General features: G+C 36.3%; 1 protein-coding gene across 3 annotated transcripts in view; it reads right to left on the bottom strand.

Annotated features, from left to right (window-relative positions):
* LOC120770299 (potassium voltage-gated channel subfamily H member 8) overlaps nucleotides 1–26,783 on the bottom strand; it is a 177,601-nt gene that overhangs the window by 5,841 nt on the left and 144,977 nt on the right. For all 3 annotated transcript variants that reach the window (XM_040097665.1, XM_040097664.1, XM_040097666.1), the window contains 6 exons: nucleotides 24,423–24,627; nucleotides 20,604–20,783; nucleotides 20,301–20,419; nucleotides 12,830–12,910; nucleotides 3,903–3,998; nucleotides 145–298 (listed from right to left, as the gene is read on the bottom strand). In XM_040097665.1, coding sequence (XP_039953599.1) covers nucleotides 145–298; nucleotides 3,903–3,998; nucleotides 12,830–12,910; nucleotides 20,301–20,419; nucleotides 20,604–20,783; nucleotides 24,423–24,627 — 835 coding nt within the window. The remainder of the gene's footprint in view (nucleotides 1–144; nucleotides 299–3,902; nucleotides 3,999–12,829; nucleotides 12,911–20,300; nucleotides 20,420–20,603; nucleotides 20,784–24,422; nucleotides 24,628–26,783) is intronic.

Genomic DNA, 26,783 nt, shown 5'->3' with positions numbered 1-26,783 from the left:
AGAAAGGGCAAAAAAGATATTAATAAAAGCATAAAAAAATCGAATTTTCACTTAACAAATGAGTTATTTCAATTTGCTTTCAATATGCTAAAGACAGCTTCTATGATAAGCTATGGTCTTTTATAATTTAGGCATGCCACTCACCCAATATAGCCACCACCATATCGTCCTTGATGACCTCCATGGAACCATTACAAAGATAGTAGATATAGTTTAGCGCGTCACCCTTGTGTATCAAAAATTCACCGGGTGCGCAAAAGTTGGTCTTGATGTGTAGTGAAAGCAGCTTCCGACAGCCCTGTAAGAATAAATTAGAACAATATTATGTATTACTTCTTGTAGGAACTGAATTAGTCAGAACTATACAAGAATGAGTCAAAATTTTAATGTGCTATTTCAGAATATTCGAAAAAGCACGGAAATTCCCCGGTCGCCAGACAAAGAGCACACGACTTTCCTTACTTTTCATAAAACTGAGACTTTTCATTTCACATAGATTATTAAGATGGCAATACTACAAAGGAAACAACCATATGGCAGCATGAAAGAGACTAGCGAGGTCTTGGATAGAAAAAGTTTTTATTTATAAAGGGTGTTACAGCTACGTTGGAGCTTAAGTTCTTCGCTTTTTCTCAGTTATATGTTCTTTAGATAATCAAATGCATCCAAATGAATCGGATTCCGTTTCTAAGACGTCTGAGAAACATCGTAGAGGGCCCAATAAAATCCAGTTATAGCAAAAAACAAAAATTTTGCCAACAATAACTTTCACAAATTTTGCAACTACTGAAATTTATGATGTAACACCGCCTTCAGCTACTTGCCACATGTGTTTCATTAAGAATTCCCAACTGTAACAGTACTTCACAAACAACATGTGCTGCAATAAATTCGCCGTTATTATGAAAATAAGTTTTCGTGTCTGTCAAAACTCAACTTTACTTTTAAAAAAATGTCTTAAAACTATTTTGCCCGCGCATACATTACCCCTCGCCCCCTGACCGCGTGCAGTGTCCTTGCACAACAATCCCTCAAGTTGTCACATTTATTTAGTATACGAATTTACCGGGCACTTTGAGTGATCCTCAACTGTTGCTTACCTTTTGCTTACTTTCGCACGCAAATTACGCGCTTGAATTGTTGCTGCCCTTTCCGTCCGCTCACCCATTTGTTGCACGCTTTCTTTTGTTGGCATGCGACTTTTTATGCTGCAAAGTATCCACCACTTAGCAATCCGTCTCGCAAGCACTTTTGCACTTGTAAGAGTCAGTATATCTTAAGCAGTGTTTCTGTTGTTATTGTTGTTGGCTTTTTATACTTTATGCTCGTAATGTGTTTTTTTCCTTTTTAGTTTTTAGGTTTTCTTTTCCTTTTACATTTTACAAAGCAATCATAGAGAGTAATGCACTAGTTCTTGCTGAGGGTTTGGGTCTATTACACAACAATAACAATAATAACATGGAAACAACATGTAGGTCTATACATACAAATATTGAAAGAGGTGAATGTTGCTCGATGTGGTCGCAGGTAAGCATTTCTATACACACATGAGTGTTTTAAAAAACATTCTTGGTTCTGAGTTTTTAGTTAAATTGTGGAGAAAGAAAGGTGTTTGTTAATGCTTAAAGCCGCACATGAGAACTTATTCCAGGCAAGTAGTTTATCTCAAGAAATTATATAACGTATATATGAATACCTCATAACTATAGTGGTAAGTTTAATAAAGAGTTATAGATGTGTAAGAATTACTAATATTGATGAACTCTTTCAGAACTGCTTTTGGCACTGAAAACCCGGAAAAAAATTATTTATGGGCTTATGAATTTTATGTTCACATAATCTCTCACAAAAACATCCTGTTGATATATTTTAGAAGAACGTTACTTTAACTACCTAGCTAAACAGACTATTCGCTGAGGTTCAAAAGCTATTCCAATACGAAGCTAAAGAGTTATGTGCACTTGTGAAATTTAAAAAATCACAAATTTTTTCACAACAAAATTTTGTATTAATCCTTCGATTATTTGATGTACTTTTCCATAATAATAATAATAAAATTGTATGGTTCTTAGAGTTAAGACAACTTTTTTCGAACTGCCTTCTAAAGATCGGCTACAGATTTAAGGAAATCCAACATTGCCTTCTTCCCGAGACAGCTAGTTTCCTTCGACTTTTTTACAATAGATCCGAAATCTTTTAATTCAGTTTTGTTGTTTTGAAAAAAAAAAAATGTCCGCTTGTGCATAGCCTCAGCTACGAAAATACACTAGGTGTCCTTCCAGCCTTCCTCCCAGCCAGTTTGATGCTCGGCCCATGCAGTAAACTCAATCATACTAAGGCTGCTCGTGTGAGTGCTGTGCTATTGAGAAGCGAAAAACACCCAGATAAAAATTCAGACCTTAGGTAGATACCTCGCAACTACACTAAGGTCGACCTGTTACCAGCCGGGCTCTGTCTTCGCGGTGATACCGAGATATATTGGGTGGATAGTCGAAAAACTATTTTCGTATTTTGTCAATAGATGTCGTTGCAGTCGTATAAATAATGAAGAAATTCGCTATATTTTGAAAATTTGAACCATACACATTTTTGATGACTCGACAAAAACTGAGAGAGTTTGTCTGGGAAGTTTTAATGCATTCACCATATAGCTTTGGCCTTGCACCATGGAACTACCATTTGTTTCGGTCAATGCAGAACTTCCTTAGTAGAGTAAAGTTGGCTTCAAGAGAAGACTGTGAAAATTGCTTCTCGCAGTTTTTCGCCGAGAAAACAGAAAAGTTTTATACTGATTGAATAAGGTCTCTAGCGTAAAAATGGCAAAAAGTGGAATACCAAAATGGTACATATTTGGTTCATTAAAGTTCATTATAAATAAAAAAATAAAAAATAAGTTGATGCTTGATTAGAAATACGAAAAGATTTTATCGACTAAATATATTACCAGCCTTCACCCACGACTAATATGAGTTAAGCAATTTTTGGTATAAGCAAGGTATCGCCTTCAATTAGGCGCATTTCGTATTTTAGCAAAGTCGCACACTTTTGGAATTTATTAGTATGTTTTTTAAATACCTACATATATATAACGTTATGCACTCTTTAAACTCGCTTTTGAGAGGGGGAATATTCAGTAAGTTTAAAATAATGAATCCAGAATTGTTTTATAAACATACATATTAAGAGAATTTCAACTTAAAAAACAAATTCCTAACCTTTTAGGATACTGACTAAGTGGTCTCATGCATAAGCTCTACTGTCAGCCAAATATAATAATTTAAGCTTATTATATTCGGCTAATAACAATAATACCTTAATAAACCCAACGAGGTCTGAAATTCAAATTTATGCCCAAATATTTCTGTATGTAAACACCAAATAAGACCACTTTATGTTAATATAAGTCTATGTAAAATTTTAAAGTAAGTCCCGATTTTGCATTTCGATAGTAACATCTGCCTAAAATATAAGCACAAGCATTGATGAACACAGAACAACAACTGATATAAATTTTCCAACGCAAAAGCGTACAAATATGTCAACCCAATATACAAATTTATTTTCAGCCCCTACAACACACCGGGGAATTTGAAAAGGCAACGATAACACAGTCTTTTCGCGCCTTACATGTGTTTCCCTTGTTCACGAATTGCGCGCATTTTCGCAAAATATTTCAATGTGTTTATTATTTTTTGTCTGCCTTCAGCTCAGCGTGCTGAATACATTGAGCGAACAGGCTTCGCGTCGCCTTTGTGTCACTTACACCTGGGCACTTGAAGGTAAACAGCATTCATGCAACAAGCTGAGACGCGCAAAACGTTGCCGAAGCCGGAGGAAATTCCATTGAAATTGTTGGCAAATCGCGAATAACAAAAAAATTTATTGATTCTTAGAAACATTACCTGTGAGGCGGCTTCGAATATCGGCAATTGCAGGATCTCACGGTGTAAATGCATGGACACATCGCCGCGCAGCTCCTCGGGAAATTCGCGTAGCGTCTGAAATTATTGACACACAAACAAATACAATGATACTAATATGGAAATGTGAAATGGAAAATGAAAATAAAAATATATTTGAGAAATATAATGTGTTAGCTAGCTTTGTTTGTATTTGTTTTTGTTACTTGAAATATGTACGAGTATATCAACTAATACAAATACATATATATTTATTTATGTATAGAAAATATCTACAAAGTCAAGCAGCACCTGTTTTCAATAAAGACACACACATTCACAATTGTTATGCGGACATCTTTTGATCGCTACACATCTGTTGTCTCAGCCAGCGGTTAAACACATTTGTCACCACAACAGACAGACAAGCTGACTGGCAGATGTTGACATACACACACACACATATACACGTGGCTAGCTCTTGTGCTCGTCTGCTTGGCAAGTATGCTACGTTTTCCCTAAACAACTTGTCTATCTCATTGCTTGGCAACACAAAAGGCATTTGATTAAATTGCTTTTGTAGATTAACTATGGGAACTCAGGCCAATTTGCTGAGGCTTTTCTCAGCACATTTTCTAGTTGGCATATTGCAGGCGTTTTATAATTTAAAATATTTCATCGTTCCGTAATAACATTTCAATTGATTGGAGTTGCTGCGACTATGCAGTGTTTTGCCTGGAATTGTTTTCCTAGATTCCAATATTGGTTAATAAACATTGATTAAGACGCTAAAAGTCCGAAGTTTAGTTATTTTTTATACGGAAAGACTAGTTTGTTTTAAATTCAATGCACAAGTTAGGTTAGGCTTGATGACAGTTCCAAGAAACGCACTTGACTACAGTCCTTTGTAAAGCCATAATAATAGAACTGTATTCTGTATCCGTTCTTACAAGTCGGTTAAGCGTCTCGTAGCCAGTAAACATTCTCCTAGGTGTTTAGTTTTTGTTCTCAATAGCCCGATGGTATATCTGAGAGTGTAAGCTCTCAAGTATTTAAGACTTGACCTCTCAAATGCGGGTCAATCAAGAGGGAAGAGATATTTTTGCCTTGTTTCTTTAATACAACTTTTGCAGCTGACATCAGGTAACATTCTTAACCTTATAGCATGGATGTGGATAGAGTAATAAACACCCGCAGCTAAGGAGAGGTTATTCTTACTTAGGATAATCAGCTCACTAGATCTCTTCAGATCGATCTTGGGTCAAAAGGATTTTGCGACAGCGCATCAATCATGCCAGCCCTGCGCTGAGATGATGCAGTAGCATAAATTATTTCGCGAAGTTAACAAATAATTTAAGATAATGTTTCCGGGGTCTTCTCTGTCACGAGTTTGGTAATACCTAGGGGTCACAAGAAGTTCTGTGTGGATGTTGCGGTAATAGAAAATCTGCTTGCCACGCAGATAATAATGAGTGATTGCGCAAAAAATACTTTTCTTATCATTGAGGTCATAAAGAATTCTTCCAGAAACCCCAAATTATTGATTAAGCAAATTTCGGCACGAATCTCTAACAAAATCTCATGAAAAAACCATATTATTTCAAAAATAAACATTGAGTAGCGATCTGATATATAACTACTGGCTATTGGTCTGTAACCGTTTATGATTATGATACTGAAACTGCAAAAGAACTTTAAGTGAGTACAGTCCAAATATACAATAAAGTGGTGGACGAAATAACATATTTCAAAGTCGCAAGTCAGCAATCACGATACTACACATATCAGGAGCGTGATACACTATGAACTCCTACCAGTAATGAAAAGGTCAGTAGGAAACATTATTTACTTTTAATCATCATTGTGAAAAAATCAGACATGAACTAACTCCTTGTGGATACACAAGTAATTCAAAAGTTCTTTATAACAAAATATAACTTCGCATACCAACCGAAAAAGATACGATTTTTTTGGGTCACATTCAATGTTCAGACCTCTTACTGACCAGATTTGGATATTTGAAACTTTTGCGGTTTCCTGAACTCAAATATTGGTTTCAAAAGAGGGCTGTTAAATCGAGGGTGGAGAGTTTTGTAGATAATGAAAATCCTATAAATTGATTCATATTCTAAATTGTATCGAGAAAGTTTGTGTAAAACTGTTTCAAAGTTTCGAAAGTTTTCGGTTCTACATTTTTTTCATTTCCATTTATATGTATTTACGTATTGAAACTAGGCAGGGTTGAGTTTATATAATATTTTTCTTAAATTGAATTGCTCGAACAAGTGGCAACCCTCTTATAATATCACAAACTGCAATATTTATTGATTCAATTTAATTGGGCTTTTATTTAGAATAATTTCATTTATTGCAACAAAATATTTAAAAAACTTAGAACAGGTGGCAACTCTATTCCAAAGTATTTTCAACTTTAAAACGCTTTAAACAAATTTTTTTTGATATGCAAATTGTAATTATTCGTTTCTTCAAATTCAACGAATTCATAGCAAACTTTCCAACAGATGGCAACTCTAAAATACAAAAAAAAATATATTTTAAAATTCGTCCCTCATAACCCAATTAAACAAATTTAAATTTGTATTATCTGAAGTTATAAAATAATTTTTTTTGTTTACATTTTTTAAATATACCGCAACCTTCCGAATTACCGAGAGAAGGTTCGGATCAAACATTTTGTTTTTTTATTCCAACATTTATTCCCGTAACACTTTCAGCATTTAACTAAAACTAGCAAAAGCTTTGCTGTAAGTTATTATTTAAATATACATACATACATACATTATTATTTGATTAAGAAAAATTCAAACCAAGTCAGTAAAGAGCATTTCCGATAACTTGGACTATCACCTGCTTTTGGTAATATTTAATTTTATCCAAAACCCACAATTCGAAATAAGTTTATGCTAATTTGATTATTTATTGCAGTGCTGTGTCTAGACTCTTATAATTCCACTCATCGGCCGAAGCTCACGTTCAATATACTTTTTTAACTTTTTAATCTTTTTTATTTCTCAAAAATTTAAATTGGATAGCAAAATCAAAGGCTCAATATATTTTGAATACAAGATTTGACATGACAAGAACTTCAAGCGAAGCGTTTCCATTGAACTCAAATGGCGACGAATTGCAATATTTTTGTAAAATCAAATTTCGTGTTTATTACATAATTTTTCACACATCAGTGGAGGCGCAAGCATATATGTTGGTATATACACATAGATGCGTGATTTTTCAATTTTATAACGCCAATGCGTTGAACACTGAATTTCAACACCTTTCTGTCTTATATTTTGCAAGAGCAAATCAAATGCAAACTCATTACATAATGTCTTCACCTAGAAACATTGTTTCGTCATTTCAGTGTCAGGCGAAGGCAAACGAAGGTGCATATCAATGCAAGTAAATAAGCCAAACGAAGCGTTTTCATTGAAAACGCGGGGTGTAAGCGGAGATTCCATCATAGAAATGTTCACGCGAAAGGCACTTCCGCGCAGGCGGCCAACAATCAGCAGCAGAACAGAATGTTTCCACTTTGTACTTTTCGCTTTTGCCGAATATATGAAATAAAATTTCCAATATAGTCGCTGTGCTGTGTTATTGCCACCGATTTAATGCTAATGGCGTGCGTATACAATGTGTCACTCTGATGCAGCAACAAAACGCTGCTGCATTGCAAATCAAATTTTCCAGCAATTCGCTCTTGAAATGCGCACATTTGTATATGAAGCGAATTGTTGCGTATACGCCATGGCAATCAATTGCAGCCGTCAAATATTATTGCATGCAACAAATAACCATTGCTGCAAATATATTAAAAGTTACGAAATTTCATTTTAAGTGCTGACTGGAAATACTTTTTAGTGAGAAATTTGAAAATTCTGAAAAATATTTAATACTGGCTTAAAGTGAGGTTATGCTCAGCGGAAAATATTTATTTGGAAGATATTTATTAGACACCATACAGAAAGTTAATTTAAATAACTAACATTTTTTTATCCTTGTTTTAACATAGGGATGGCAAGTAAGGAGATGTTAGGAGGATGCCAATTGTTTGAAAATATTTTAAATTATTGTTACTTTATAAATTTACAAGTATTAAAATTTAACTATAAAGTGAAAACTGTTTTAGACATATTATAGCGGAAAATATTTTTCAGGGTTGCCACCTGTTTAAAAATATTTCCTAACAAAAATGAAAATGTAAACAAATTACAACGTCTTAGATAGAGTTTTAAAAAGTTTTTTAGAAAAGAATTTTGAAGGAATTGCCACCTTTTTAATCAATGTAAATTCAATTGATAAAATAAATTTAGTAAAACAACACCTATAGAAAAGTTTCTAGCAGAAACATTTTTTATAATGGTTGCCATTAGGCTTAGAAAAATATAAATTGAAGAAGTTGATTTACATACATGCATACATACATACATACATATCTTTCTTACAGAGTTGCCACTAGCTTGAGAATGCAAATTGATGACATAAATGCAATTGACGAATATGTCTAACACATGAAACGTCACTGAGAAAAATTTGATGCGTACAATAGTATTTTCAATAACACCTGCAATTTAGGTAAACTCTCTGTTACATTCTTATACCCGAAAAACAAATCGATACCGAAAAACATAAACAATCTATAAAATTGTCAGCCACAACATAAAAAGACAGAAATCATAAAAAATATGTTACTTCGGTGACCAAAAATAACCTTCCACTTCCACTAGTTGCTCTAAATGCGTTCAACTTTTTCCGCAAAAAATAATACAAAAAAAAATCCATTAACACCAAAACTTCGGAAACTAAAAAACAGAGTCTACAATAACATTTTGTCTTCATCATCATAAAAGAGACACTTGAATATCTACTATTTCCTACTCAACACTGCGATTGTGGTAGAGGTTACTTGTATCAACAACCAATGACCCAGTTAATTTGCTGGAAAATATTGCTTTTATGCACATACACAATGAAACCCAATATGTGTGCACACACATATATATATAGTTACATATATGTATATATTTATGTATAAAGAGATTTGTATATTTTTCCTGAATCCAAACTTGGTAATTTCCGTCGCCTGTTGCTTACATAATAACTTACACAAATTGTATATATTAACATACATTTACCGCAACAAGTAGGAGTACCCACATGTGTATGTGTGTGCGCGTGTGAATACAATAAGTACGTACTTGTCGAGCAACCACTACAATGTAGACAAAAATCGTTTACATTTTCCGCAATCGCAAAAACGAAGCGGAGGGGACAAAATGTAATGAAAATCTCCATCGGGAAATGTTGCTTGTGAACGTCTGCAGATGCGTAGATGTAGTTGCCACAATCTTGGTAGATATGGGGTGTGAAATGGCAATGCTTTTTACAACTAAATTAATTTATTGTAGAACTTGAGCTGGTTATCACCAAATTGGTTTCTATAGACAACAAAGACATAGCTACGACAAAGGGACATCGAAGACGATTGGTGTGGCGGTTGACCTTATACATACATATATTCATACAATTTAATGTGTTTAGAATAGGTTTTTACTAGGTAGTTATGTGGTTATTGTAATATTATTATGTTAAGCGCCTTAAAATATGCAATGATTTTATTAAAAAAGTGGTGGGCGAAATGGTAGCGGGGAGTTGAGGAATTATTGAGCATACTAGCTTTATAAATTGTAAATATGGAAGTGGAGGTGTCTTTAAGTGTGTGAGAAACACGGGTGGCATAAGATCTTTAACATAAGGATTAGGCACGTGGTTATGGTTACTGTTGGATGTTTGCTTTTTATATCATAATGTAAGAATCATAACAAGAAAAAGCGGTCGTACTTATACCGCTCATAGCTTAGGTTTCACTTTTAGTTTAGAAGCTATGGAAACATTTTGGGGTTCTTTTCATTCTCTAACGCTTTTGTACAATCGTTGCCACAAGAAAATATTTCGGTTGTTGATATCTGCTGATAGAACTACAAAACAAAAGGAGAATATTGATTATAAAAAAGCGAATTTTACCTAAAAAGTCGTTTCCTATTGAAATGAGCATATCCTGACTTTAAAACATCTATTTGATTCTCTGTGGCCAGTTTATCAGATGTTTGCTAATTCGAAGTTCCAGCTATCTCAACAGATGTGCCTTCATAACCAATTTCTCAGGTAACCAGCCCTTTTCGTAAATGAAATTGGATTTAAATAATTTTTAGAGAAACGCACTTAAATGAACTTAGTTAGAAATCTGTTCGGTTCGGTTCAGAGTTATGATTTCACTTCTGGATTAGCTAATACGTGATTACGATTAAGAACCCATAGCTGGATTGGAATAAAAAACTATAAGCTCCATTGTATTGAAGTTATAATACCTTTCACAAATATAAAAGATTTCTCACAAGAACTTAGTTTCGATCGTTCAGGTTGTATAACAGTTATATGAAATAGTAATTTGTTCCCAATAACCCATGCCAAATTATTTGAAGATATCTTAACAAATGAAAAAGTTTTCCATACAAGTTCTTGATTCCGATCTTTCAGTTTGTATGACAGCCTTATGCTTTAGTGGTTTGATATCGGCGGTTCCAACTAATGAGCAGCTTTTTAGGAATATAATTTCCTTGAATGCTTCAATTTCTGCCCTGATTTAGGTTAAGTCTTTTAATTTTAAACGGTTAAATTAAATGGTTATCCAATTGGAGGTAATTTTTCAATCGCCTTGTTTTGACAGGTCAATCCTGAGTCGTGTCAAGCTATCATCTTATTTTTATTCAGTACTGTTTCATCATGGAAAGACTTTCGCCTGAACAACGTTTTCAAATCGTTCAAATTTATCACGGAAATTCGCGTTCTGTAAAGATCGATCATCGTATAGGCTCTTGAAAAGTTCCAAGAAGATCCCACGTTTTCGAGCCAAATTTTGTTCAGCGAAGAGGCCCATTTATGGTTTAGATTGCCGCATTTGGGACGAAGAGCATGCTGGCGAACTTTAAGTGCTGCTATTTCATCCAAAAGAAAAAACGGTTTGGTGTGGTTTGTGACCTGGTGGAATCATCGGTCCATATTTTTTTCAAAAATGAGGGCGTTGAGAACATAACCGTCAATAGCGAACGCTATCGCGGATGGATTGTATTGAAGCTCGTGATCTCGGCGCCAAATCACACATATCGCATCAATCAATGGGTTTATTGCGAAAACTTGCGGTGAGCAGATAATTTTACGATTTGAGCCGGTCTATTGGCCCCCAAGATTGTGTGATATCATACCTTTAGACTGTTTTTTGTGTGGATATGTAAAATATAAAATTTCTACGGATAATCTCGCTATGACTTTGGCCTTGGAACAAAACACCTTGCGTGTTGTTCGCCAGTTACCCGTTGAAATGCTCGAACTAGTCATTGAAAATTGGACTCAACTGATGGACCATCTGAGACGTAACCGCTGCCAATATTTGAAAGAGATAAACTCCAAAAGATTAATTCGAAAGAATGTTCTTTCGAATGATAATAAAAATTCTCTATTAGATTTGAAATTTCTACGTATTTTCCTTAAAAAAGTGGGGAACCTCGAAATTGATCACTCTTTAGTTAGAGTGTATGTTTTGGAGGCTCTCAGCAAAATTTTGCGAATGTTTAAATATCTGATATGGATATGAAACGATTTTTATTAAAAATTTTTTTGAATTTTTTCTCACAACTGGATCATTGAGACCTATAGATTGACTACAGGAGGACTAAATGTTCTTAAAATGTATTCCACATATTTTTTAAACACAAATGTACTACTGTTCATCCTGCTGAAGCGTAATATATTACGAGTTACGTATGAGTTTTAAGCAAAATATGAATTTTTTGAGAATTTTGACGGTTTCAGGTCAGATCTTTCAAATCAAAAATATTTAAAAATTTGTATTATAATATCAATTTCACACTCGCTTAAGGTCCGCCTTGCATAACGGAGAGCAGACAATTTGCATTTATTTCATTTTCGTTTTTTAGGTGAAAGTAACAGTTCAAAAAAGAATTACTTAAGTTTCTAGTTGCGCACATTTAAAGCTCACCCAAATTCCTGGTGCTCAAATTTATTTCACGTGCGGCAAATTTATGAATTAAACGACCCTTTTTATCAAACATTCCATAATAAATCATAACTCTTTTGTAGCGTAAAGAAAGTGACTGGCAAAAAGTAGCCGGCAAGCAAGAGCATTCATTTACCACTTGCAAGTGTAACACAACCCGACATTCTCAAATGCCAGAAGAGGCTAGTGACACATTAAATTCCTTCGTTAGGCATGATACGGCATTCATAGCTGCTGTCAGACACTCAAAACTAAAATATACTTAAGTACAGTATATGAAAGGGCATAGCAGAAACCCGCATCATTTACACTTTATGCAAATGTCAGCAAACTCGACCGCACACACACACACACTTCCACACAAATGGATCATTGAAAGCGTTCAGTTGCTGCTTTTGTGCTCGCAGAAAAACTAAGCTACATTAAAAAAATAATAAAAGGTAGCAGTAAAAAGTATAGCAGCAACAATCGCTTGCAAATAAGTGTGTTTTCGCACCACTCGTTACAGCTCAGTGAGCGTTGCTGGCAGAGTTCACTAAAAGTATGCTTCGGTTGGCCGCGTTGACTTTACGCCCAGCGTGAACCGCAGACAATATGCACTTTTGTCTCTAGAAACGACTCTGTGTTCACGCGTAGGTGTGCGTGTATGTAGCCGCCATTTGTGTTGGCACATTTGTGGCTGTCTGCTGTAAATATTTTAGCATTAACCGCGGCACTTACTATCTAACACTTTTGTTATTTTTTTCTTGTGTGTCTGTTTGTGTAAATTAGCATTGTGGCTAGGCTGTAAAATAGTTGAGTTATGCTTACTTTAAGTGCGTTAGCGTGTACTCACCTCGTAAATATCAATGCCATGGTTGAGCGACCACGATGTCTGGAAGTAATCTTCAATCCTTTGTTTCAGTTCTTTGGGCATCTATGTGTGTGTGTGTTTTGCCGTGAGATGAGGATGAGATTTTTCCATTAGCACGTTTTTTTTTGTGGAAAACATGAAAAAGGGGAAAAAATGTATTTCTTTATACGCATATATAGTTAAATTCAAGCACAGATTTTACGTAAATATTTCCACATGCTTTATCACATCAAATATTTTCAATATCCATTGTACAAACAGTACTTTCATGAGCACTCAAACTATTCTACTACCGTATTTTAATAAGCTGCCAGTAGATGGCGCTATAACCGATAACTTTCGATTTTTGAAAAAAAAAGTTATTCATTTGTCTAAAGTAATATGTCTCCCTTAAATAGTGCACATTTTATATTATGTACTTAAGCCAGCATTTCTTCTAATTGTCCAAATACTTCTCAAACTCGTTTTTTGGGAGAACTTTAAGCTCTTTCAACAATTTTCTTTATTTTTGGAAGTAATGAAAGGTCACACGGAGCCACGTCTGATGAGTCTGGGGCAGCGTTTCAGTATTGGTTGACCAAGAACTCACGAACAAGCAGCGAAATGTGAGTTTTTAACAAACGACAAGCCAAGCTCATAAAAGCACAGACAAATTAAGCAATGGATACAACTGAAGATTTTATCTTACTAGAGTAGTTGAACCTCCTGAAGGAAGTAATCGCCCAGAAACAATAACTATAGCCAATTGGAGAGTAATTGTGATCTCTCAAGATGTTGTGATATCAAACACATTGATAGTGACTCGCCGAAAGCTCCGATGGCTTGGTGGGGGAGTTCTATCACATCGCTCTTTAAGACATGGAACCAAGTGATTACTATGTATTCTGGTCTTTGCTTAAATTCCTAAGGCTCCCTAGAATCCACTGAATCCAAAATGTGATATGATTTGCGTGCCGAAGCCAATATTGCTTTCAAAACACTCAATATGTACCCATACAATACTGGGACGAATAGTTCATAGACGGCCAAGACGAATTTCGAGAGTGATGAACAGATAGACAAATAAACTAAACAACAGGTCGATGGAAGAACTGAAAGAAACACAGATAGACGGGGTAATAGACGGATGGACAGATTGTCGTATGGATAGAAGGTTAGGTGGACACATGAACAGATGAACTGGCAGAACGATGAACTAGCGAATAGATAGACAAATATACAGATAGATAGAAGAGTAAACGGATAGACAGATTTCTATAGAGTTATTTAAACAGATGGTCGGAGAAGGAGGTACACAGATAAACTGGCGGGTGGATTATATGGTAAACGAATGAGCTAGTCGATGGATGAACAGACAGACAGTTGAACAGATATATAAATAGACGGCTGGACAGGTAGACAGATGAAATGTCGTACGGATGAGCTGTTGGATGGAGAAACGGAGAGCTGAACTGTCATACAAATTAATGGATGAACAGGTGGACTGATGAGCTGCCGGATGAATGAGCTGGAGACATAAAATGACAATTAGACAGATATACGGTTCGATAGACGAACAGGTGGACAGATCAACAGACTTACAGATAAACAGGTGGACAGATTAGATAGCGGACGGATGACCGGGCGGACGCATGACCTGGCGGAGGGAAAGACAGACAGACGAGCAAATGATGAACAGATTATCGGATGGCGATACAAATATACGAACAGCTAATCTGCAATAGCATATAAATAGGTGGACTGATGAGCTAGCGAATCGACGAACTGTCGTAAAGGCAGGTGTACAGATTGTCAGATAGACTGATAGACTGATAGACGAATGAACATACGGAAGGATAGACTGGCGGACACATAGATACACATTCGCAAAGATGCAGAAGAACAGACATATAGAAAGATATTAACAGATATATAAAAATGTCATCTTGATTACTTTGAACCAAAAAAACCCTACTTGTCTCAACAATTTCAAGATGTTCCAATCAAAACTAAAATATTAAGGTGATACAAAATTTATTTGTGCCATTTCACGTATTTTACTTCAGCAGCTTTTGCAGTTTGGATAAAATATGCACCCAACCATCCCTCCAGTTGCCCGCTTTCATGCAAAATTGTTACTAAAGTCTGTGTGTAAGCTTGTAAGCGCAGCGCGTCTAATTCGCTACACGTGCAGTATACTTTGCAAATGAGCAGGTTCGCTCTTCATGTAGTCCTAACCTCAAACGCGTGACACACGTGCCGTTGGCAATTGGCGCGCGCACAACTACAAAGCTTCCGCTGCGTGATGGATCTAATCATTTGTGCATTAGTTGCTACAATTGGCCTTGGAAATAAATATCAACTCTGACTGCGCTGTTTTTACGACAAAGTCATCAATGTGCGCTTGATATTGCCTTGGAAGTCTCATTTGTGTCAATACCAGTCGATTGTGGAGGCAAATAATACTAAAATTAATTTATTTGACTCTCTGAGACCCTTAAAGTGTTTTTGTGTTTCAAGTTTACGGTAGCAAATGTGCCCTTCTTTGCAACCGAATTAAGTATTATACTTCAGGTATACGTTTATCAAAACATTGTTCCGTTATCGCTCGATGCCAACTAACTTTGTGCGAGAGTTTCTGCCACCAGCTGTTGCTGACTAGTTGCACGTTTATCTCTGCAGTGCTCATATGATGTCCATCAGGTGGTACTTCGTAATTTCCACATCATTGCCTGTTATTTTATGTCCGTCTATATATTTGTGAGGATGTGTGCTTAGAAGACTCAACATCTATACGTTTCGTAACTACCGTTAAGCTATTTTTTTTTGCCCGCCACGACTTGGAATATGCAGTAATAAAAACAAATTGGTGCGGCTGATAGGTGCTCTCGCCGGTTACTTGATAAAATACTCCCTATCAGGGCACTTGCGCGATGGCAACACCAATATTACACGCTCGAGCAGCAGACAGTCAGTTAAGTGAGTTAACGTTCATATGGGTCACTGGCGTTGTGCAACAGGGCATATTTCCCTTATATACTACGCTTTCTTACATAGATATTCATGCCGAAGTACACCTACATGCATATAAACGCATTCGCTCGCATGTCTATCCGCAAAATATCGCTCTTTCTGGCATCGTACTGAATTTTGTTAGTGCCACGGAGTTTGCCAGCGCATCCTTGCAGCGATAAGCAATTTAATTTTACTTCGATTATCGATAGACGTGTGTAAAAAATAGGCAAACAGCAGCAAAAACAATAACAAGTAGACGTGTGTGGTAGTTACACGAAGAGTTTTCAACGCGCTGCCACAATAAACGCTGAAATAACGGCATTTATATATACGTTTGTCTGCATATAATGCTGAACCTTAAATGGAGATGGCGATTTTTACACTATTTTCCTTTAAAACTTTAGATCTGCGAGTACTAAGACGCGGTCGAACTTTCAATAGACCAGTGTTGAAGGATCTCGGTTGTCATATTGGCAGGAAATGATAGTAGCCTCCTCAATAAATTTGTGACAGGCTCTAAGCATGTTGGCGATATCCGAAGGTCTCTTTGATCCATACTAGGAGTTCTGGGTATCACAACGGACAAGCGTCCATAGCTAGTGAGATTATTCGTGGCCTCACTAGTAATCAGCCTATTTGGCCAACCTAAACTAACCGTAAACTTGGTCGAAACTGTGATTATATCTTATACATCTGATCAAATTTGGCCCGGACTGACAAGAAAAACTACACTTTCACGTATTTTTTCCCAAAACTGTATTTAAACAGACTCAACTCAGTGAAGTCGATCACGCTCAACCCATTTGGGGATGTTTCATTATGGAAGCTGAATTTACCGTTGAGGATTGTGGATAGACGGCCGACACCGGGGTGAGTGCCAGGACTCGGCGACGGAGTTTCTCTTCCACCACGAATCCCACACCGAATTTGCGCTCCTTTATATTTCTAGGACCGGTGGTAATGTCAGCCTTTACTTTTGCGAAAACATCAACCCGCTGGGCAGGTGCAGACCTTCTCAGTTAAGGACCGGATATTCCAGGTGCAGGATCAGCCTTAGGATTTAAGGCGATTGCAGTGGTCGTATTCAAAAAGGGGGTTTCTCATCCGAGGCTGTCTTCCTTTCGTTGAAGGTGCTTGGCGTATCCTAAACCCAGCCTTCTTACTTTAGCTCGCTTTCAAACGGATGTTTTTTGCCTACTCTGGTCTAATACTAAAAGTCGTGAGCTGCTTGAGCCATATGTAAAAGAATCGTTTCTCTCCACTCTCAAGTCAATGGCGCTCAGAAAACTTTCCCAACTTACATGAACTTCTACACATGGGTCCACCCGCCACCTGAGTAAGCATTTATTTGAACAAAAAATCTTTTTATATTTAAAATTATTTTACAAAAAGTCGCACCCTAATGTAATAATCTATAGCATATTCAACACGCGCCGCCATCATTAAGAGTTCACGTGTTTTTGCCAAGCCGCTGTAATTATTGTCATCGACCACAGACACGGCAGTACGAGTATTAAATACGTACAATAATAAAAATAAATACGCCAACAGTGGCATTTACAACAATAACAACAAAAATTTAACTGTCACGTATGCAGAACTGCATTTTGTGCCATTTACCGCTACTCTGTTTTTAAACTGTCGCGTGGAAAATTGTTCGCTGAGTTTACAAACTGCTAGAAATGCAAATATTATTGTGGCAGCCATATTTATTCTCAAATTTCAACGGTACTTTACTCGAAATTTATTGTCACTGGCTTGAGTTTTAAGCTGGTGAATATTTTTGTACATACATATGGATTTTTATACATATATCTCGTTTATCAGTATATGTGACCTGGTCTACGAAAAGGGGGCTTAGGTGTCAAAAAAAAAGGAGAAGAATTAATGAGATAACGAGAAACTTACTATTATTTTTAACAGCTTTTCCCAGAAAACTAGTTTTCGCACGTTAGCCCCCTTTTCGTAGACCAGGTCACATATATAGTGCTTCAATTTAGTGGAATGTAGTTGAAGTTAAATAAATATTTGAAATTTTTATAAATCCTTTTAGAAAATTCTGCACAAATACAGAATACTCGTACAGCTAAATTTTGAAATCTGTATAAATTAATGATTTTTTTTTAAATTGTATACAATAGAGCGAGTTACAAGCTAGTTGGCGGAACTAATCGAAATTTCACGAAAACCTCATGGCATATTCAGAGAGCACACTAAAGTAATGTTCGAGCTGTCCTACGAATATATTATGAGATGAAATCCTAAATCTGTGACCAAATATTCGCTCGTGTTCATTTAACATCAATAAAAAACAAGAGAAGAGTTAACTTCGGCTGCATCGAAGCTATAATAGCCTTCACAGGTGAATTTCTTATACCAAAAAAAGATATAAAATGATTGTATTTTTATTTTGATCGCTCAGATTATATGGCAGCCATGTGGTATCGGTGATAGCCATAAAGAGGCAGTGAATTGGTTAAAAAAGGAAGTGTGCAAAATTTCAGATTTATATCTCAGAAACCGAGAAAGCAGTTTGCGCATATACGAACAGACAGACAGGCAGGGCTACATATACTCACAATGCTGATAAACTACACATATTTAACGGTGAACCAAGTAGAGTTACTTTTTCAATAGTCTTTCTTTTATAGATCTTTCTTTTATAGATCTTTCTTTTATAGATCACGCGTGAGACATATCAAGCTATAATGATTTTTTTGGTCAGTTATTGAACGATTCGCCGCATTTTACGTCGAGATCTTAAATTGAAAGCGTGAAAAATACTGCTTGTGCATGAACTGAAGCTGGACCTTCCCAATCGACATCACTTCGCTCTAGGGGTTTTTGAAAAATTCCAAGAAAGCCAAATTTCTTCACCTATGAAGCCTATTTTTGGCCCAACGGCCAGCAAACTTGTGGCATTTGGGATGAAGAGCAACCTGAAGAGATTCAAGATCTGCCATTTTGTATGGAAAATACAACGGTTTGGTGCGGTTTGTTGGCTGGTGAAACCATCGGTCCATATTTCTTCAAAAATTATGCCTATTGACTTTTTAAAGCCTGAAATTGAGGTTCGTAATCTCGATGACATTTGGTTTTAACAAGAGATTTATTGAGATAACACCTCGGTGAACAGACAAATTCACGTTTTCGACCGGCCGATTGGCCACCAAGACCATTTGTTATCACACCGTTAGACTTTCGTCCAGTGAAGACATGTAAAGTCTAAGGTCTATGTAGACAATCCCGCTTTGATTCAAGCCTTGGAACAAAATATCACGCTTGTCATTGGCCAGTTACCAGTCGAAATGCTCAAAGGAGTCATCGGAAATTGAACTCAGCGCATGAACCATCTGAGCTGTAGCCGCGGCCAACATTTGAAAGACATTGGCTTCAAAAAATAAATGCCGAAGAATGTTATTTCGAATGATAGTAAACATTCCCCATTTAATTTGAAGTATTTGTTTTTTTCTTTAAAAAAGTAGGTAACTTCGAAATGGATTACTTTTTATATTTTATATAGTCCCCGACATTTCAGGGTAGGAGTAATAATGAACAATCGAGTTGTGGCACATCACAAACCTCATTTCAATATGTTCTAGTTTTGTCAAACCCACTGACACTTCTTTGACAACAATACAATTTTGACGACATATCTTTCCACTGAACCGAAATATGTTCTTCAAATGAGAAAAACTGATCAAGACATGGGAAAGAGCTTATTCGCTCTAAAAATGTTGTCATTTTTGCACTACGACTGTCATTGAATTTGACATAACCAACACATAAGAAGAGAAATATATTAAGAAGAAAAATAATTTGTGTAGAGTTTACTGAAAACGTATCATTTTTACTTCAAATATGACATAAGTCAACCGTATTCTGAAGTATAGGGACTTTTGAAAATATATAGAAATTTCCGTTAAAAATTTACCATCTTGAAATCAATGGTAAATATGACTGTAATATTGACAAAATTTCTATTTATCTCACTTATTCTTCATGAAATTAAAGTAATGAAAAAAAAAACTTTTTTACTTAAAAATGTTTAGTGCAGCGAAGCATATTGGAGAACATTGTTTGTTATATAATTTTTACAGGAACTAAAACCTTGTTATTATTTAAGAATATGCTCTTAACGAGACAACTGAACACATTGTATCTGTAAGACTTTACAAAACGTTTCTCTGCGAACACAAAAGTAACATGTGAATTGTCTGTTAAAAAGGCTTAAGAATTCCTCTATGCAAGAACACCACTTTCTGTATAACTACATAGTATGTACGTAGCATAGGTATATATGTATGTACATAGGTAAATATATGGTATGTATGTAAACACCTGTTTCATATTTTTTAGGAAAAAAATTACATGAATATTTACCTGCCGCTTTCACAAACATATAAGTAACACACACACTCATAAATATTTGAAATGGAAATCACGCCGACGAACTCACCTGATGCAGCGCTATAAAATCCTTTAAGTCACGCCATTTGCTCTCGTACAATGAACGCCGGGAATACATGCGCTGGATTATCGCCGTCACATTGCCGAACACGACGGCGTGCATTAATGCTGTCAGATGGGCGGGAAAAGGCGGCAGACAACGCGTAACGCACGAATGGATTAAAAAGGAATGAAAAACAATGATTTTAAATTTTTAAGGAAATCCCGCTTAATTACTTTTCAAATCCACATGAAAATGAACAGTCAATATTTATGAAAGGTAAAAATGTGCAACGGTTTCTGGCTTTCTTACCTCCAATTAGCATCATGATGATGGAGAAGACTTTCTCCGCCGTCGTATTCGCGGATACATTGCCAAACCCCACCGACGTTAGGCTGGTGAAGGTGAAATACAGCGCCGTCGAATAGGCCTCGGCGTTGGTGATATTTGTGATGGGTATCTTCAAGCGCTCAGACAAAGCGTGCATCCAACCTGAAAGCAAGGTAAATATTATGGGTCGTAGTTCATAAAAGTAAAAAAAAAAATATTTTATAAAATAGTTTTTAAGGGTTTTCAAAATAGTATTATGTTCAGGGTAATCTAGCACACATCAGTAGCCACTGCAAAGCGGAAACAAAGGTTAGAGTGTCGCAACGATATAGTATCTTTGCAAGACGCAATCAAGGTTTCTGAGCAAAAAAATAAACGACAAGAAGTTGGAAATGGTTTAAGATGTAGCAAGGTAGGGCCCCAGTAATACAAAAGTAGTATAGAAACTTACTCTACAAGTTTTTCCAGAGAGCAATTTAAGATATTGATATTGAGCGTATTTAACCAAATTTTCGCGTTGGAGCTTGACGGATCATGTCACTTAGTTCAAGGCTGAGATAGGGGTTCGACCAGCGATAATTACTAAAGAAAAAGCTGAAGATCGCACAAACTCCAAATTATGTCAAGGTTTGCGGAGACTATATCTTTATAGATCTAGTCTAAGGGAATGAAGTTCAGATATTGTTTAATTATTGTAAAATTACTTTTAACTAATCTGACATTCAAAGGCATTTCCCTAACAAAAAATATTACTCAAAACTCAAAAGCAATTATCCTTAATCTTCAGCGACATTACGTTTTACTACTCACTTGATAAATCAAAATTGACACTTCAATAAATTTCCTTTGCCTAATTGGATTGACCTATTGACCTTCTCAGCGGCTGTCACAAAAACACTCACATATAAGTATATAACCTTAGATGCTTCTGACATTGGCCGAAGCATATTTCACATGCAGACAAAGAAAATAACACCCACACATACGCACACATACACATGTATTTGTGAGCTATAACAATTGAATGATTAAGCAAGAAAGACGGTCTTTGCAAGGCAAAGCAAAACAGTGACAAATAATCCAATGAAGGAGTACGTAGCAAATGTAAACGCACACAAACAAAAACAACGACAAAATAGCAAATGTCAACAATGTCGGACTTAGAAAAATAAACTGCGTAAACACATACACCCAAACATATACACCAGACGACGCACATTGCTGCCAACGAGCACTGTTTATTCTGTAGAAGAATAGTCGAGAGAGAGAGCGAAGAGACAAAACAAGGAAACAGCTTCGTCAGCGGATCACTGCGAAGCAACAGCTCAATGTCAGCAAACAAACAAGCGAAGCAGCAAATGTGTGACAGGGTGAATGCGAGCGGAATACCGAGGTGTGTGTATTTGTAATAACTTTTGCGTGCGCAACTGTGTGTGCTGTGAGTTATAAATGTAGATATGTGCATATGTATGTATTTATTTGTGTATGTGAGGCACATGTCTTTGGTAAATAGTTTGTGCTGCAATGCCTTACGCTAACAAGCGGAACTGATTGAGGGCATAAGGAAATTGCTTATAAGTTTACATTTCCTGGCAGCTCTAAGGAGAATTTACTTATGTACACAGAGATATGTATGTTGGCATGTCTGTGTACATATGTACTTATGTGTTAGACCCATTAGCGAATTACATAAGTATATGAATGAATGTCCTTACACTCGTATGCACTGGAAGTTGGCAGTAATTTTCGACTGATTATATGGAATAAGAAAAGTTATAAGAAACAATAGAAGTTACTTCTTGCATGAGATAAATAAAATAATAAAGTTCAGTGCACTTATAATCCATTAGTGCAATCTAATTAACCAATATGTAGTGTTAAAAGGGGATGGAAAGGAAAGGAAAAGAAAGGAAAGGAAAGAAAAGCAAAGGAGGGGAAAGGAAAGGAAAGGAGAGTAATGGAAAAAAAGGATGGAAAAGAAAAGAAAGGAAAGGAAAAGGAGAGATCAGCCAAACAAAACCAAACGAGATGAAAGATAATGAAACCAAACGATGTACTTACATATATTTTTATTGAACTTCTATATTACTTACAGTGGTATTTTAGTAATATTTTACTAACACTTTTTTCTTAAATTGTGGAGCTAAAATGCCACTTCTCTTCCGCTCTTCCATCTTTACGAATATACATACACATCTACATACATACTTATGTATGTATGTACTTACATATTGCCATACAAGTATGTAAAACAAACATGCGGCCGCCCTTCACCAAAACGAGGATTGCCTACCAATCAAATGTTCGGAAACACAAACCACATGACAGACAAGAGAATGAGTGTTGGTCAAATACAAAATCTCGAATTTCTCAGCAAAATCCAAAAACAACCATTAATCTAGGAATTTCCATGCAAAGGCAATTTGTAGGTCCGCTCTTGTTACTACTTGCGGTCATGGCCAGGAGGCCACTCTCGTTCTGTGCCATCGATTTATTGCTTAGCAATGCAAGCAATAATAGAATTCCGACGAAAACCCTAATAAGTAAGTTTAGATACGAGTTCACATATACATACATACATACGTACATCTACGTTTGTATGTGCAACTGCTTATTTGCTCGAGAGATTTAAGGAGCTCTTGTTAGCAAAATTTTGCCGAAAGTATAGAATTTGATTTTAATTAGTTGCTAAACAGCTTATCACTTTTGAGGTGGCAAGACAGCGTAAACAAAATTGTTTAGGGAAGTGTGTGTTTGACTTTAGGCAATCAGCCTTGGCAACCTCGTTATTAAGTCTCTTCGTAATTTGCAATTTGGCACAGAAGCAAAGTCAATTCGAGCTGTGTGATGGACTTTTAATTACTTCGGTTAGAAAATGCGGTAAATCTTGTTGAAGTTTAGGTGCTGAAATTTGTCGCAAGCGCCACAAGCCTAACTCCATTGACAAGCGTCGTATATTATGAGTAAGTTGTGCATTAGAAGTGAGAAGAAGGTAGACGCTGTGTAACTTAGAAGTTTTGAAGAGTTTCCAATATTTTCGAAATAGCTGGCAGTGAAGGTGTTAAGCGATTCCTCTCTGCATCACTTATCAGTTAAGGTAAAGTTTAAGGTGCAGGTATGTGTTACTTGATGTATTTACTCGAGAAGTAGAGTGTTTAGATAAACAATAATTCCTATTGTTATCTTTCTCGACTTTAAAAATATGTATGTATATCTCATAGAAAACCATATCTCGAAGTTATCGTTATTCGTAGCGCTGTCAAATTGTCAAACCAAATATATTTGGTGTCAACCCCACACTATCATGTCCAGTTGTTAAGCCACGAAGAATCATCCAAATCACAAAGCAAAAGCAAATTCATAACCAATTTTTATGTGCATTGTGTAATATTCACCGAAAAATTCGAAAGTGGGAAATATCTGGGAATTCGCTAATGAAAATGCTGTTTTTGCATCAAACTAACCAGATTTAACACGAAAGCCCCCAATATACTTTACAAATAAGTTGCTGAGTTGTACGTGGAATTAATCGCAGCTCATGTATACACTGCTCACCACACACATGTGCACGCGCAACACGGTATTTACATGAAAGGACATGCTGTGGCATACCAACTTGCTACGCGGTCACACGGTGCGTATGAGTAATTTTCATGCGAAGGCAAAGTGCATGAAATTAAACACATTGCGGTAACGCGTATTCATTTACCATAAGTGAGGCACATGCGGGCACACACACACCCCTATCTATGCATATGAATATGTATGTGAATGTATGTGGTTGTATGCGCGGGTACTCACCTATATCCCAGCCGCTATCATTCATCATGTACTCCTTTTCGGCAATGACATACCAGATGCAGGCCAACCAATGCGCCACCAGCGAGAAGCACAACATCAGCAGTGTCAGTATCATGGCGGTGTACTGTGAGTATCGATCCATTTTTTGCAGTAGCCGTGCCAGGCGCAACAGGCGTGTCAATTTCACCAAATGAATGTGCGACTCCTGCGGGAAGAAAAGGAAACCAGAAAAAAAGAAGAAATTAATAGCACAAAAAATTCTGCGGTTGTTGTGTGTATGCTTTCCACGGTGATTGTGTGTTGAAGGTATTGGCGCGTAGGCACGTTTGAAAGCAATCTGCTTTCCATGAAAAAATGGGCAATGAAAAGAATTTCAACTTTGCTGTGGAGTCAAAAGGAACGTGAACAGTTATGCTGTCAATGATTTCGCATGCGATATTTCTTTCTTTTGCGTGGACGGTTTGTATAAAATTGGATAATGCGATTAAATAGAGGTTAGGTTAGGTCTTTGTTGCTTTACAAATATACTTCAGTATTTATATGATATATGTATTTGGTCTAAGAGTTTTCTGTAATACTTATATTGTTGTGGACAGGTTGTTCATACCACTTGCGAGACTCTTAACTATGAGAAGTTATATCATTCGATTTCCTCGATTTCTCATTATTCATGTAATTATTGGGTGATTGGGAGCACTGGAGATATACGACGGCAACGACAACCATTGACAAAATAACGAAAATACTTTTTCGACTACCCAATATATCGGTTATTTACTGAATAATATTTTACGTTTCATTATGGTTCAAAAAGCGAAATTATTTCCCTCCATTATAGTTAAGTTCATCTCTGTCTGATGATCTTTAAGATATGAACTGTCAGAAGACCGTTTATTAGAAGAATACATTCAGTTGCTATCAATAATTTTAAAAATATTGCCTTACATCTCCTCTTGACGAAATAATCGTTTCCTACTCAAAACCTGATTCGACTGTATGAAGCTGAATCTTGTCATCAAGATTATCTAATATCGGTAACGGTCCAACGTAATACATCTATGCATGTATTCGCCCACCACCAACAGCTTTTAGATACTACGCCTCAAACAAAATGAGTATTTACCATTATCTAGACTTAAATCTAAGAGCCGTAGTTACCTAATTGATAACAGTGCCCGAAAAAGTTAATTGGGTGGATCGAAACTCTGATAGATAAAGGAAAGGTAATTTATTTCACTGTTTCCCTGTCCGTCTTATTTATGAAAAAAACAAAGAAACTATAAGACAAGTATAGCCAACGTCAAAACAGAATTAGCATGCACCTGTAATAAATAAGCCAGCAACTTGAGTGACAAAAGCGAAAGCAACTCAAAAAGTCAATGGCAACTCACCGAGCAACACTCAATTTAAGAGCACACCCATTCAATGAAGTGTGTGCAGCTGCTTGCTGAAAGGAAAGAAGTCAATTACTGCAAGCAAGGAGGTGAGTCACTGCAGTCTAAACTGATAGACACACGCCACCGCGGCGAACAAGCAAACATGAACTGTGCTAAGAAAACCCACTCTGTGTTTATGCTATGATACGCAGCGGTGGACGAGTTAATCCCACCGATTTTGTCGCCGATGCCGCAGAAAGTAAACTAAGACGAATGCGGGACTTAATAGAAAAGGAAAAAGCGCGCAAAATAAAAATCGCCAGGCTAGAAGATGACAAAAGTGAGAAGAAGATGGCAGGTGAAGGAAAAGAGTATAGCATTTTGGGAAAAAATTTAATGAAAGTAAAGTGAAGTGGAAAAATTTTAGTTAGGTGAGGTTAGTTCGCTCTTTTTTTGTTGTTGACTGTCAAAAAGACAGAGCTGAGTTTCAATTTCTTTGAAGTTTTGAACCCAAATACTGTGAGCAGCATAGAAATAAATATATATTGTTATATAATGGCAATAAATTATGACATGCTCGAGTGTTCCTCTTCACTAAAAAATCATTAAATTTTTTTCAACTCCATTGATTTATCTTCAAAGCTTTTAAAAACTGCACATTTTTAAGTGCAACACTAATGTGTATTAATGTCTTGCAGTTAAACTGAATTTTCCCTTATTGCCTTTTTTTTCTTGCCTTTGCACTTACTTCAAGGTGGCAACTACACCGCGCTCATTAAAAACACAGCAGCAGTTAGTGCAGCGCTTAAGTTGTCACAACAAGAAATTTATATTGCGTGCTTTATGCCGCGCAAGCTGTGTCGTCGGCTGTCCGCTGTTGCGGGAGTAGTTTCTGATTTAAATAATTCATTTTATCTTCTCTATAAGTGTACGCTTAATGGAGACAAATTGCCAGTCGCTTCTTTCTTTGCTAGAAGGTAGTCTC

This window comes from Bactrocera tryoni, chromosome 3 (assembly GCF_016617805.1).
Source record: "Bactrocera tryoni isolate S06 chromosome 3, CSIRO_BtryS06_freeze2, whole genome shotgun sequence".
In the NCBI taxonomy this organism is placed as follows: Eukaryota; Metazoa; Arthropoda; class Insecta; order Diptera; family Tephritidae; genus Bactrocera; species Bactrocera tryoni.
The sequence above is the reverse complement of the archived record's forward strand: the minus strand, read 5'-3'. Positions and strand labels throughout refer to the sequence as shown.